The 13,221-nt window shown below is 26.1% G+C and overlaps 1 protein-coding gene across 3 annotated transcripts; it reads right to left on the bottom strand.

Annotated features, from left to right (window-relative positions):
* Nucleotides 1-168: 168 nt before the first annotated feature.
* Nucleotides 169-12,662, bottom strand: LOC105254410. 3 transcript variants are annotated; one of them, XM_025413217.1, is made up of 13 exons: nt 12,160-12,563; nt 8,743-8,871; nt 7,824-7,871; nt 5,180-5,518; nt 4,572-4,866; nt 3,656-3,797; nt 3,307-3,497; nt 2,704-3,181; nt 2,097-2,257; nt 1,691-1,849; nt 1,474-1,600; nt 662-1,332; nt 169-524 (listed from the first exon to the last, which is right to left on the bottom strand). In XM_025413217.1, the coding sequence occupies exons 2-13, from the start codon at nt 8,775-8,777 to the stop codon at nt 366-368; spliced, it is 2,805 nt and encodes a 934-aa protein (XP_025269002.1). In that variant the 5' UTR covers nt 8,778-8,871; nt 12,160-12,563; the 3' UTR covers nt 169-365. The 3 variants fall into 3 exon arrangements, with proteins under 3 accessions (XP_025269002.1, XP_011261378.2, XP_025269003.1); XM_011263076.3 differs by lacking the exon at nt 12,160-12,563 and adding an exon at nt 6,888-6,942 and having other exon boundaries at nt 8,743-8,819; XM_025413218.1 differs by lacking the exon at nt 8,743-8,871 and having other exon boundaries at nt 12,160-12,662.
* Between the last annotated feature and the right edge of the window lie 559 nt (nt 12,663-13,221).

Raw genomic sequence — 13,221 nt, 5'->3', positions numbered from 1 at the left:
AATCTTTTTTTTTAAGTGACTTCATAATTTGAATGTAAACTTAATCAAATGACATATTTTGATATCCGTCTCTGTTTATTTATTAATAATAAAATAATTTTCATTAATTTTTTAAAATTGCAGTTCTCTAAAAACACTTTATAATATTAAATTACTTGTGTATGTAAACATAAATAAATAATAAGAAATAAGTGACTCTTGTTAAATTCTTCGCATTAAAATCATATCGTCAAAATGATATAAAACAAAAATTTGCATTGATCTTGTTATCAAAATGGCAGGTAAATAAACATTATTTATTTAAAAAGAATGATGATTTTTTTTATATATGTGCGAATGAATCAACAAGTCGAGTCTAGTATAATTTATAACTCTGTAGTCTGAGGTAGACTTTCATTGTCACTTAAAGCAGTATTTAGTAAATGCAACTCGTCGTCTAAAAGAACTAGATTATAATTTAATCTACTGCCGAATTCATCATCAATATATATATCCTCGGTCAAATATTGACTGCTTGGCATATTCTGTAACAAAAATAAAGTGTGCTTACTTAGTGCTTAAGAAATTATTTGTTCTCAAATATTAAAAACAAAATATATATTCTAAACGTAGTTTTTATCTCTCTTTATGACTTGTGTATAATATTTAGAATTATATTTACTCTTTGGCAAGTAATTTTTGGAATAGACATTATTAAAGTATTCAATCTTGCAGGTAAAGAACGTCTTCTTGGTGAATCTTTTATTATAATACTATTCGTGATAGTATCTACATTGACATATTTCATCTCATGTGTGTTTGTAGAATCTACTTTAGTTTGTTGCGGATTTGATATAATCTTATTTGTAATGGCCACATTATTTTGATCAGTGTTTTGCAAATTGGTCGATTGTCGTTCTCGTGTTGATATTTGAGATTCATTTGATGTTTTCGTATTTGTGGAACTGAATGTTTCATTTTTTATGAAAGCTTGATTGAAAATTTCTTCATGTCTTATGGCGGCTTCGATATTATTTCCTGTGTTTTTAATGTTATCTATCTCCAAGAAATTGCTGTTGCTAGGCGTCCATTTTTCTTTAACTGTGATATTTTGGTTGTTATCATATGTTGTTTCATACAAGTTGAATACTGTTTTTAATTCTTGTTTGTTAGTCCAATCGAGTTCGGGATTATGAATTTTTGATGGTGTTACCAAATGCACTATTTCTGTAGCACGATCAAGGGCATCCTTCAAGTTTTGTATGGATTTATTTGAAAAAGTTGGAACTTTTGTTGATGGATAATCACTTTCTACATTTAAGGGTGACTCTTTATTATCTTTGGTATAATCACCTTTAATGAAAATAGATAATAACTAATTTATGTTGTTAAAATAATGGTAAAAACATACATTAAAGTATTATATAAAATATATTTTAATAAAAAATTTGAAGAAAATTTGAATTGAAAAAGCAAATATACATTTCAATGTACCTTTTTCCTTAAACTCAACAGTGTATGTAGCATCAGTATTTGTCAAGTCTGTTTTGGAATATTGTGCTTTATCATCGTCAGTGATAGGGGTATCATTATAATTTGATTGTTGTAGCAATGATAAATCCTAAAAATATAAAATTGTATGAGAAATAATACGATTAACATAAAAAACGTATGCTAAGATAATGATAATATAAAATAAATATCTACATACTTCTGTCTGCTCTTCACTGTCGCGAGCCATTCGTGATAAACAAATTTCCTTTTCTTTCCTCCATAGTGTCGATTCGTAAAAACTTTTAGCATCTGAATGTAAAACCCGAGGTTGTATTATTGCATGCTTAATACTTGCAGGCATGCTCGGATACGGTGTCTGTTACGGAATAGGAAAATAAAGAGATGATATATTATATACTAATATATTATATTAAAAATATAATACATTATGAGTAAATTATTAAAAGACTATATATTATGTATTTATATTAAATATATATTTATTTTTAATGTCAAATTTTTACATCATGAAGTTGTAGAATAAAATAGAAATAAACTTCAAAAATATTGATTTATATATTACTAACAAATTAAGTACAATTTTATCTCAGAGAAGAAAATACCTTTCGCTGAAACATGTATGACGATTTCGGAGTAGTCCCATTATATTCATTAGGTGACTTATTACATTTAGGTTCTAAAGTAATTGTGTGATTTGCTGGTTTACATGTTATACAATTGGGACTTCTTTCTTCTGATAATAATGTACTTGTAGCTTTTGGATCTACATGTTCAAAATTACGAGTTTAATTAAAATGCTATAAAGTGCTTTGAAATAAAGAATTCAGAAGTAAGCTAAATCGAATTTGTTTGATTTTTTAAATTATACATAATAAATTAAAAAATAATATTAAGATTTTAAAAAGCATTTATATAAATATATATATATACAAGAAAGAAAAACAAAAGAATTTAAGTCACATATGTTATATATATATTTTTTTCTTGTTTTAATAAAATATTTGATATATATATATATATATATATATATATATATATATTTGATATATATACAATATATATATATGTGTGTGTGTGTGTGTTATCTATACATTTTAACTTAAATTTGTAAAGTATTTGAAAATTTATAATAGAAAGATATATTATAAATATTATGGAAGTATAAATATAAAAGTATATATGCTACATATTTATGTATTGATCACTTACTTGAATAAGAAGATAACATTGAATCGTTTCCAAAAAAGAAATCTTCTCTTTTACTGGCTATTAGTTCTTTCAATCGTTTTATATTAGCTCGTGCGTCATTTACCTCGTCCATATTGTACATCATATTTGAAATTTCTGAGCAACGAGTACAAGGAGTGGAAGCTGTTACTTTAATCATAGAACTCACGATGCTATCATCAACAAATTCATCTGTGTTTTTAACATTATTTTTAGAATCTAAATCCTCATTATATTTTTTCTTAAACTTGAGAAATTGATTGGAGGAGGGTTTTGTCTCTATCATGGGGCAATGCGATTTGGCAATTGGTTTTTTGTTCAACGTCTTATTTTGTATAGGAAACACACTAAAAGTCTTTTTACGTAAAGCATTATTATCATCATACAAAAGATCATTATTGTTGTTTCCTTCACATTTACTCATATATACGTTATTCTTTTCTTCTTCTTCACATATCATCTGAAAATAGCAATTCTGAATAATAACAAATACATCTCTTGATAGATTATTATTCAAAGAATCAATAAGCATTAAAAGTTGTGCAAATTTTAAAAGATTATGTTGTATATGTTGTGTAAATTTACCAGTAGTCTATGAAGTCTCCTTCCAATTTTATCCATGTCCAATGTCATTTTCGTCTCATCTGGATGTAATCCAGTTTCTAATAAATCATGAAGAATTGGTGGAACATTTTGCAAACTAACCATAATATCATGTTTGCGTATCATGAAATGTCGTTCTACATTGCGATTATATCCGTTCCGTGGCACACATCCTATCAAACAGCCAAAATTAAATTATTATTGAAATTGCTGTAAAATCAATATTTTATTTCTTTGTGATACACAATGATTGCAACTTTAATAGATTCTTCTAAAAATATGGAGAGCATTATTTTTATATAAGTAAAAGATAATAATAACATATATTTACCTGTGCACATTTCCCAAAGTAACAACATCAAGCCATAAATATCGACTTTTTTATTATGATATTCTCCATAACAAATTCCTGGTGGTTCCCATTTCAAGTTCTCTAATCGCAAATATTTTTCGTATTCGCGAAATTGATAACTCTGTAAAGGAAATAATAGATGCTCTATTGTAAGAAGGGATAGTATCAAAAATTAATAATATTGAATTATATACAATAATCATATACTTTATTTTAAAAAGAAAAAGCAAGAAATTGCGATATAAAACCGTAAAAAATCTGCAATATAAATTGCTAAATTCAAAGTTACTATATAATGGATGATATAATAGAAAATAAATATAAAATAAAAAAAAAGAAACATCTACCTCATGAAAAAATATAATTAATTTAAATTTTAACATATAATGCAATTACTCGCGGGAATTTTAATATTTTTTTCCTTTCTATGTATTTTTTTTGCGATAAAATATTAACATGTGATTCTATGACATGACATCCTATAATTATATTGTGAAAAATAATCTATCATATTTAATTGCAATTATGATTTAAGCGAGTTCCGCATTCTAGACTACGCATGCGATTAGCATCGATACGGTACAGCGAATTTATTCAGAAACGAACATTTTGTCGAAAACAATGCCAGTCGTTTCCGTGGGTGTGTCATAGAATCACGGATATGACGTGATCCGTTTTTTATAGTCTACCTTGATATTTTCTTTGTAATGTTTTTTAAATTGATCACTTTTCACAAATTCGTAAAAATACGATCGTCGAGACTAATAAGATAAGAATCAGAATATACGTATTTATTGTTTTGAATATGTTATAGAAAATAATAAAAAATTACTTAGATTATGTATATTAAATCGTTAAACATATTATGTATATAAAGAGAACTTATTCTACATACAATTCCCATTTCTACAGCCATTTCCCATCCACCAAGTTTGACATTGTTGTTGGAAGTAAAGTAAACACAACGTGAACTGACTGCTGTGTGTATATATCCGCGCATATGGCAATATTTTAATATATCCGCCAATTTCATGCCGACTTGCATGATTACTTGTGTATTCAGTCGTTCGCCTCGCTCATGTATATAATTATATAATGTGCAGTCGACAGATTCGAATATGGAGACAATCTCCTGCGTAATTGTATGGGTTGTTCCCATCAATAACAGTATATTAGGGTGGCGAATTTCCCTGATGATCAAAAATTGCGATTATGTAATTACGAAGGATATCTCGATTATATTGTCAAAATGAATACTACATTAATTATATAATTTTAATAAATTTTGTATAAAATAAATAAATATTGCCTTTATATACATCGCGAAATAAACATTTAAAAATTACGAGAAAAAATCTTTTTTTTTCCATAAAATATAATCTTTAAAATTAAAAAAACGAACATTGTCTAACAATCTATCAGATTTGTAAGTTTTATTGTGTTACAAGACTGTAATATTGATTATATTTTTCATAATTAATACAGAGATGGGATATTCCTTACCTAAGAACTTCTACCTCTCTCTTTATTGCATCTTGGCATGATGGAAAGATACTTCTCTTCAGCGTCACTTTCATATTGTGCCATTCTGCGGACACTAATTCGAGAAATTGACTTTCAGTGCCCACCATATTTCCGATTTCGAATATTTCCGAAGTCTGTATATGTGGTACACCTGATATAAACTGCGATTGTTCCTGCGATTTTTCATTGCCTTTTTTAGACGATTGGTTGGCGTTTTGTTCTTTAGGACGATAAATAATCCAACCCGGGTCATTGATGTCTCCGTTCGGTGTGTGGCAGCTACTTGTAAATTGTTGTAATAGATTTCGATAATATTCACTGTAAAAAAACAACTTACAATAACTATCACTTGTTTACAACAAAAATTTATTTTCTCTTAGAATTCTTCTAAATATTTTCTATTAAAAAATCATCTAAAATCTATATTATTCTTATAAAATGTTCGACAGTTTGTTTAATGAACGATTAAAAATATGCATTTAAAGCTTCTCAATATTTCAATAAAACTTTTCAGAAATAAAAAATAAATAAGCATTGCTATATATATTAAGCACCATACATATTAATCAAATTCTATTTTTCATTAAAAAAATTGTTTAATTACGATCAGATTGCTATGTAAATGCATCTTAAAGTATTATTGTCTTAATGTTTATAATCATTTTTATTTTAATATAGTAGTACAAATTATTGCAATAATAAAAATAATAATATAATACATATTTCATACATATTGTCAATTTCAATTCATATATATAATTAAATAATTAAGCACTATAGTAATAATTCAAAAATGAAAATTTTCATCAAAATTAAATATAATTATATTGTCATGTAGATACGTTCGCGGAGATAATAGTTTTTTTGGTATAGATTTATCAAAAATTACCGAACAATATTGGATACATTATTCATAATTAATTTTTATATTATTATATTATTATTATTTTTTCGTAACAAGATAAAAATGAAATAACTGCTCGTAGAAGAGGAACAAAGAAGCGCACACTGAATATGATTATCCGCACAACTGAGGGAACAAAATGCTCGTAGTAATGACCATAGTATAAGCACCACTATCGCGTTATGCAAACGCATAACCGACTTTGCAATTTACAGATACATCGAGCGTTACGTCGTAAATATACATAGATAAATTTGACGAATATTTGTGTAACGCTCCTTATCTTCCCGAGATATGAAAACCTTATTTTTTTACATGTAATTTTGATATTAAAATTCTGATAATAAAATGATATAAAAGATGAAAAGAACAATTGTTAACTTAAAAATGTTTTCTACAACTTAAAATAAATCCGAAAAAAAAAATTTTGAAGAAAAATCAAAGAATGTGAATATATATTATGTAAATTAAAAGTAATTTAAGGTGATATATTGAAAGAGATTATAAGAAAAATTTAAGAAAAATTATGAAATAACAATATAAAAATTAACAGATTGAAGGATTTATAGAAATATTATATTTTTGACACACTTTCAAGAAGATTGAATTAATGAAAAATGATTAAAATTAATTAAAATAGAGTCAATCAAATACATATAAGAAAAATCATAATATTCATGCATTATGTATTTTCAAAATAAAATTTTTAATAAATTCCACTTTTTAATTACTATAAGAATCATTAGTAGCTGCTGAGATATGTAGTTTATGTGATAAATTCACCTGAGATTTCGAGGAATTGCCTTAACTTCGGTCTTAAATTCGAGATTTTCCATGACTGCAGAAAAGCGAACTAATATTTAGCGTTTTCTAGAAGATGTTTGCGTAATAATATACAAATGCTATACAATGTTGAAGTAACGTTAATAGAGTGAACGCAAGTTAATGACATTACATTTCGTATAAATAAAGTCTTGCGAAAATGTACTGTATGAAAACACAATAATCAATTTAGATATCAGCAATAATACGTTTATGTAGATCTTTTATCCTTTTACTTTGTTAAACCACTTGTTCACTCTAACCTACTTATTCAAGTAAATATTAAAATGTATGCGTAGTATTTAACCTATTATCGTATAGAGACCGCTCTATTTCAGTGGCGCGATTCAAATTCGAACCTTCGAGCTTCTGAGCTTTCCCGAATTGTGGCGCTGCAAGCGCAAAAAAAAGCGCGAAAATTTAGAAAATGTTTAGAATGACATTAGAGACAACCACTTCGATTAAAGTCCAATTAAACATAATTAACAGTTTCAATTTATCAAGTGATATAATTGCAGTGTTGTTAATACATATAATTATTGATTTTGTGATATTCGACAAGAAAATGGAAAGAAATATTACATTACGTAATAATTTTAATTATATTCCTTAGGTACAAGATTATTAAAATTCGATCATAAATTATGCGATTTGCAAATGTAAAAAACAAAACACAATAATGTAATTATTGAAAAAGAATTGCTAAAAGTATCACACACACAAAAATCTTTTTTTATTTTGGCTTCTTTTAATAGTTTAAAAAGGAGTCATCGAAAATCAGAAAGTAATATAGCATATTTCATCGTTGATTAGAAATCAATTAATTATCTCTACGTGTGAAAAGTTTTATAATACACATTCTAATTATTATATCAATAATTATAAGTGAATACTTACTTGCTACCTTGCAATGCAGACTGTACACCCCTCTCCGATCGCGCAGTTCTGAAAAAGAATGACAGATTTAAGATTTCTAAATATTTAGCATTCTTAATCGTATCTTCGAATATACAATCTTTCTTATCATGAATAATAAAGTATTTTCAACTCCGTCGATTTTTTTTTATATATATTATCGAAATCTCAGATTGCTTTCTTATTTATTTCTTATAATTGTGTATTTTTCACAATATAACAATATAAGTTATTCGTATTATTGTTTAAAAACTTTTTCAAACAGTTATAATCACTAGTTTCACTACTTGTGAAGGAAATTGCTTTTAGCAGAAAAATATTGCTAAAGTTAATCGATTACTAAAAATGACTAATAAAATTTTAAACAAATTATTTTCAATTTTATTAATTTCATTTAATGTTTCTTTTCTTTCCCTTCTCGTTGCTTTTATATTTAATATTTATACATATATGTATGTGTGATACGTTATTATCATAATATTATGTATATTATCAGAATTATGACAAAAATATATAGATATAATGTATAAAATATATAATTAGATATGATGTATAAAATATATAAAAAATATGTAATTTATCTTGAAATTATAACATCAAAAATCTAATTAATATATATATCCCATTAATCGAGTTATACATGTTTATGATTAACACACTTTTAATTGAAAGAAAAACTTGAATCTGTTGCAGGACTACAAAAGAACCGTTATTAGTTTCTATTTTTTCATTCATATAAACATAATAGTAATAAATTCACTTTAACTATCTCATATTTCATGGATTTTATTTATAACCGAATCAATTAATATATTTTTCGTTTCTTTCAATAAAATACACTTCGGTATTACATAAATTTTAATAAGAAGTTTTGACAAACTTGAGATTTGATATCACTTACTTTTTGGCCCATTTGAACGGCAATAGTTTCTTCATAGTGCACAATTCGCGAAGCAATGTATCGTGATAGCTGTGATACCACACTGACTTTTAAATTAGGTTTGTCAATCTTAAGGTCCTTGATTTCAACCTTAAACAGGACACGAAAATCATCAAATCTATTCTGTTTGTAAATAATTTCATCAATTTTCACATACATATACGATATTTATACTTGGTACAAGGGAATAGATGTGTAGTATTATTGTTTAGAATATAAGATAGAGAGACGAAAATAATGAAATGTGTCGACACTTTTTAAGAATCTTATCTCTCTTCTTTTTATTTCATAGATGCTATTTAAAATTATCATCAAATTTTTCTTAATAAACAAAATTGATTTAACATTTTTAAGAAAAAAATCCAAAATTTAAATTTAATATGATAATTAAATTGATAATTAAATTATTTAAATTATAAAATATAATATACAATCAAAAGATATCTTAGATAATAGATGCCAGTTTTCCAAGTTTTTTCTAATGAAAAAAGATTGTATATTCAGAGATACTATTTATTGTATATCCATCACGATCATTTAAAAGTATATGTATAATCCATTTCCACGATTAAGTATCGTTTAATTAAAATATACTGCTTGTTCTGATAATACTAGCATATTTATCAATGAAATCATAATTTATTAGTCAATACTTTTATACATATATCATTTAAGACAGATTTTATAATTTTTATGGTTATTAAACATTTATCATATTTTTGAGATTAAATTGTATTATTTGCATACTTCAGTAGACAAAATAATAACTTTAAAATTTGCATGATATGATACGATTTAGATAGGTTGTAACATTAATCTCGTTTTTGATTTTGTGCTCGCTCTAAAAAACACAGAAAGCGAGCTTAAATGAATATATTTCGATAAGAACTAAAATGCCTTAATTAGTGAGAAGGAAAGAAAATATATAAAAAATACTTTTTATAAAAATAATTAACGAAATGTCACGCATTCAATTTTTTAAATTCATTTGCATATCAAACATCTGATTTATGCAGTTTTTGCATTAGATTTCAACTCCTAATTTCCATATACGATTGCAATAGAGACAGAACATATGTAGGTATAATTAGAATATACATATATGTATAATAAATATATAAACTCGTAAGTCAATTACGTGTTTGCTAACAATAAATCAAGTACTGACCTGGCCTATGTCTGCGCAAACATACTTATTACTGATATTAATTATTGAGCGACAACGACATTATTCAATTAAAAAATAACAATCTTGATAATGATAAATTGAGTTGAGAATTGCATATTAATTAATCTTAAAATATACTAATATATTAATTAATTTAAATGTATGGATAATTTTTACAATATTTTGACTCTTTAATCAACGTATAATCTATGTTAAATGTATCAAGCAAGTACAAATAATCTATTGTTAAAATTAAGGTTGTCAGTTGTATTCTAGAAAGACAGTTTCTTTGTATACCGGTAAATTTCAATAAAAGAGATGATAATTTCGGTGCTCATGAATTTCAACGGATCTTTTTGTCATCTTTGCCCAATAGGATAATGATCATTCATTCATCATCTCAGTCAGTGCACATATAATAGTTTTATAAATATCAATTTTATAGTAATTTTAAGTGAAATTTTATAACGGCACGGACTAAGTACGATAAATACACAGTCTCATGTGACTCGACTTAAGGAGAAGATAATAGCAGTCATTACAAACCGCGAATACATAAGCCAGGTTGAAACATCTAGTTTAACGGTATGATGCCCCCGGTGCCTAAACTCCTAGGGGGGCATCCGACCGCTATTCTTTCGGCCGTAATTAGCTCGTGTCTTCGATACGCTCGAACTTTTCGGAACATTTTCACGGAATGGAAAGTAGATCTCTTCTCCGCGTCGCAGAGAAACTCGGAAGCAAATCGCAGAGTCTCTTTCTCGTAACTGCATGCTCTTCCGCTTATGTTATTCAAATTGAATCATATATATATATAATCATATATAAGCGCAATTTCTTACATAAGTGCAGCTCTTGCACTTGCATACATCGATCAAGAAGGAGCTGATATCGATTAATTATCTTTATGTAAGCTTGTAATTAAGATCTATCGTGATATATTTCTCTGCGTCCAATGGCAACTGGTAATGAATATATTAATTCATTTTTTAACTGCATTTCTTAAGTGGTACTTATCGAGCTCGCTTCTGCAGGAAAAAGTTGCATAAATGCATAGTAAACAAAATGTCAAAAATTCGTTATAAAAAAGATATTTTGATGAACATAAGCGTAATTATTATCTCATTGAAGTGATATCAGACTATTTCACTCAAAAAAAATATTTGTTGCTTATCTGATTATTATATACTATTATATACTTTCTTTATCATGCTACTTGGTCATGTTGAAAAAAATTTTGATATTTATTAGACATGAAAATATAACTATTGTTTAAAGAATAATAACATATAATCATTTATATAAAAATATTTTGAAATTAATTACATTTAATTACATCAAATTAATTACATTTTTTAATCAAAATATATTTTACTTAAATTTTTGTTAAAATTTAAAAAATTATATATAAATTTTTAATTTCATATGACAATACACATCTCGCGTGATAAGAAATTCAAATAAATATCAATAAGAAGTTGCATAATATTTGTTGTAATAAATTAAATAAATATTTTTTGTTTGATGTCAACACATTGAAACACTACCAATATAGCTAACATTCGTTATATTTAATGTACAGAATAATTTTTTGAAACTCTTTTCTTTATCTCTATCTTTATTTGTTTGATACAAATGTCCTCGACCTTCACCTCATATATGTATACCGAATGGTATAAACACTTTCCGTTTTCTTAAGTTAAGAGATTGTTCAAACTGCTAAATATATATCAAAATATGATATTAGAAATAATAATAGATCAAAATAGATGTTAAAAACAATTAACGCACATACACACACATATATATATTAAAAATCAAAATTGAAAAAATTTTGACAAAATTTTATTCGCGACACTCTAAAAAATTTTAACATATAGTGAACTTATATCTTGCAATATAATATTATTTTCACACATGTATAAACATTTCAACATTATCTTGAAATATAATCATTTGGATGAGATAAATTTACTACAGAAAACAATTTTTATCCTATGCTACAATTAAAAACTTTAGTTATACAAATATTGACAGAACAAAAATGTAATTGGGAAAATAATTCAATTAAAAATGTAGGCGTTAAAAATAAATTAATTAAATATAAATTCGAGTAATTAAATTGAAAGATTGAAAAGTACATGAACCTTCATGCTTCCTCCAGCATTTCATTAATATCTTTTTCCAATTTAAAATAAATAATAACTTACTTGAACCATTTGGCTATTTTACACACACCCATGTTGTACAATAGTCGATATTCTCGATATATTAGTCGGTATTTTCAATATAAAATCACAGCAGGTTGATTGACATCGACGAATACTGCGATAATAACGCGAAACGAGAATTGCCGAGAGTGCGGCACGATCCGCTTCCTTTTCACGACTAAACTGCGAAATTGTGGTAGCAATGTACACGGACGGCTACTTCGGTCTTGACAATTCCGATGGGCGTTGTTCTAGGCAGTGCTGTTTATTCACCCATCATTTCCGCTCCATTCCTTCATACTGTTATTTTCAATTGTTTGGCTAACATGTACTGTTATTTTCAATCATTTGGTTATGCTAAAAATAGCCCAAATAAACTATAGAAAGAAGAAATTATTTATCAAAATACATTGTCCAATTCGCGGCCCAAGTACCTACAAATAATTACAAAGAATTAAAACACAAAATTGTACAAAGGATTGCATTTTGCAAGTGATTTACAATTTTCAAAACTTTAAAATAAATCTTAAATTTTTCATGAAAAAGAATATTTAATAATAAAAAATTTTTTTATTACAATGCGATAAATGATGCATTAATAACTCAATTAACAATCCTTGGTTTTTTTAAATACAATGTAGTACAAAACAAAATGAACAAAGAAAAAATAAGCAAACACACACATATATACATACACATATACATATACATACATACATACATACATATATATGTGTATGCACACTTTTTAATTTTATTAAATCATATATATATATATATATAATTTAATAAAATTCTGATACTAATTGCAACATTAATTTAATTTTATGAAATTTCGAGTATCTGAACATATTGTTCAAAAACAAGTTATTAAGTAATTAATATGAAGTAGTTAATAATAATTAAATGAGATTTGTTGCTCATTTAATAAATGATTAATCTTTCTGGATAGAGTCATTCAGTTGACATGCGACAAAGAGTGCAAATGTATGTCTCGCGATAATTTGAGGTAGTCGGCAAGCTGAATTCTTAGACAGTAATTACACAATTCTGAAACTAGCA

The sequence above is a fragment of the Camponotus floridanus genome, unplaced genomic scaffold, assembly GCF_003227725.1.
Source record: "Camponotus floridanus strain SB8 unplaced genomic scaffold, Cflo_v7.5 scaffold62, whole genome shotgun sequence".
In the NCBI taxonomy this organism is placed as follows: Eukaryota; Metazoa; Arthropoda; class Insecta; order Hymenoptera; family Formicidae; genus Camponotus; species Camponotus floridanus.
This window is presented reverse-complemented; position numbering and strand designations above follow the sequence as displayed.